Source organism: Stegastes partitus, unplaced genomic scaffold (assembly GCF_000690725.1).
Source record: "Stegastes partitus isolate 25-593 unplaced genomic scaffold, Stegastes_partitus-1.0.2 Scaffold2233, whole genome shotgun sequence".
NCBI classification, from domain to species: Eukaryota; Metazoa; Chordata; class Actinopteri; family Pomacentridae; genus Stegastes; species Stegastes partitus.
The window spans coordinates 34,779-36,957 of record NW_007579964.1 but is presented as its reverse complement, the minus strand read 5'-3'; the positions used below and the strand labels follow the sequence as shown (position 1 = coordinate 36,957).

The following is a 2,179-nucleotide window of genomic DNA, read 5'->3' as shown; positions in this document are numbered from 1 at the left end:
TGTGTGTGTGTGTGTGTGTGTGTGTGTGTGTGTGCAGATGTGAATGAGTGTGTTCAGTCTCCAGGTGTGTGTTCGGTGGGAGAGTGTGTGAACAGCGCCGGAAGCTTCCGGTGTGTTTGTCCATCCGGATACAGGAGCAGCAGCCAGCAGACCAGCTGTCAAGGTGAACGCTTGTTTGGTTCAGGACAAATATCAGACGGTGAAAACTAAAAGAACTATTAGTGAAATGATAAAATAAAAATAATAAAACTACATTTGTATGGAGTACCATCATGTATATTCAAGTTTTAGTGTAAAAAAATAGAAAATTCTGCATCAATTAAAGCAATTAAATGATAAAAATCAAATAAAATGAGTAAAATACAAGAAGAGTTTCCTGAAGATCAACTGAAAAGCTCTCTAGTGTCACATCATAAGTCTGGTGTCTCTGTGTGAACCTCAGACGTGGACGAGTGCCTCCAGAATCCCTGCAGCAACGGTCGCTGTGACAACACGCCGGGCAGCTACAGGTGTGTCTGTCGCCTCGGTTACCGACTCACCGGCAACACCTGCACAGGTAAAGACACACAGGATACACGCTGTACACGTTAAGGTTAATAACAGTCATTAGTTACCTCATCCATCTGATTAATTAATGATATTATTACATGTTATTGATCTCAGAATCAACTATTTTGATTATTTAGTTGTTTTATCCAAACAACACCAGAAAAAAATAAAAACATTTATTGATTAAGCTGCTGCTGATCAGTAAAGCTCTGAATGTTTTCCTGCTCACCTGTACTTTGTGTGTTCCAGACGTGGACGAGTGCGTCGACCCGCTGAGGTGTCCGGGTCAGGAGTGCATCAACACTCAGGGCTCGTACCGCTGCGTGTCCTGCCAGCCGGGCTACGGGCTCCTGAACAGGCTGTGCACAGGTAACGCCCACCTGCTGCTCACCTGCTGTGAATTTACCTGCTCTGGCTCAGCAGGGACGAGCGTGTTTCAGCCACACGCTGCTGCTTGTAGCCACACTTAGCTTAGCATTCACACTTTACAGACATTAGCTTCCCTTAGTGACGGTTTTACTCGGTGCTGCATAAGCACCTGTTTTACCTGTCGACGTTTACGTAGCCTCAGAGCACGATGACGTGGGAAATCTGTTCACTCAGTTAGCTCATGTTTTGTTTCAGCTAACGATGCATGTTAGCTAACATAAGCTAACAGGCTAATATTAATAATAAGTCCGGGACTTTAGCATAAAGAGACTTTCTAGAAAATCATTTTAAAGAATCATTTAAAAATGTGCTGAGTAGAATATCTGAAACATGTTTTAAAATATTAACGAAAACACCCCCAAAAAAAAATTAATTGTGGTTTCTGAATTTTCAAAAAAATGTCAAATATCTCCAAAAAAAAAGCAAAACATGTGAAATATGTTTTAAAATCTCTTTTTTTAAATTAAATTCTCACCTATGTCAGTGAAAAATAGTTTCTATCGTTCTGAATTAATTTATTTCTGCTTTGGTTTAGCGTCTCTTGTTTGTTTGTTTGTTTGTTTGTTCCCACGTTAACGTTTATTTACACAACTACCTGACGAACCCTCCCCCACAGAGAGTCGAGTGTTTTTACCATAAACCTCGTTCTGACTGTCTGCAGACATCGACGAGTGTCGGCAGGCTCCCTGCTCCAACGGCCGCTGTGAAAACACACCCGGAAGCTACCGCTGCGTCTGTCGCCATGGTTACAAGCTCCAGAACAACACCTGCACAGGTAAACGGGCTTCGGCTCAGCACTCAGTAGAGTGTTGTTGAGTCAGGCTAACGGTTTCCACCCGTTTCCAGTCTTTGTGCTAAGCTAAGCTAACGTGCTGCCTTTAGCTCCGTAGTTACAGAAACGAGATCGATCGGATCAATTAATCAACACCTGCTTGTGTGTGTGTGTGTGTGTGTGTGTGTGTGTGTTCAGATGTAGACGAGTGTGCAGAACCGTCTCAGTGTCCCGGACAGATGTGTGTCAACTCCGTGGGATCGTACAGGTGTGTGTCCTGTCAACGGGGATACACACTGACCGACAGACACTGCACAGGTACACACACACACACACACTCACACACTTTTTGTAGAAGCGAAGCCGTTTTTGTCGGCAGAGTTCAGTGATCTAACGCCGCCACCATCAGGTCAAACTGGGAACTACAAC

At 43.7% G+C, this 2,179-nt stretch overlaps 1 protein-coding gene across 1 annotated transcript in view; it reads left to right on the top strand.

Annotated features, from left to right (window-relative positions):
* ltbp4 (latent transforming growth factor beta binding protein 4) overlaps positions 1–2,179 on the top strand; it is a 36,602-nt gene that overhangs the window by 19,422 nt on the left and 15,001 nt on the right. Inside the window, exons 12-16 of the mRNA XM_008304468.1 lie at positions 8–163; positions 443–556; positions 799–918; positions 1,640–1,753; positions 1,949–2,068. Coding sequence (XP_008302690.1) covers positions 8–163; positions 443–556; positions 799–918; positions 1,640–1,753; positions 1,949–2,068 — 624 coding nt within the window. The remainder of the gene's footprint in view (positions 1–7; positions 164–442; positions 557–798; positions 919–1,639; positions 1,754–1,948; positions 2,069–2,179) is intronic.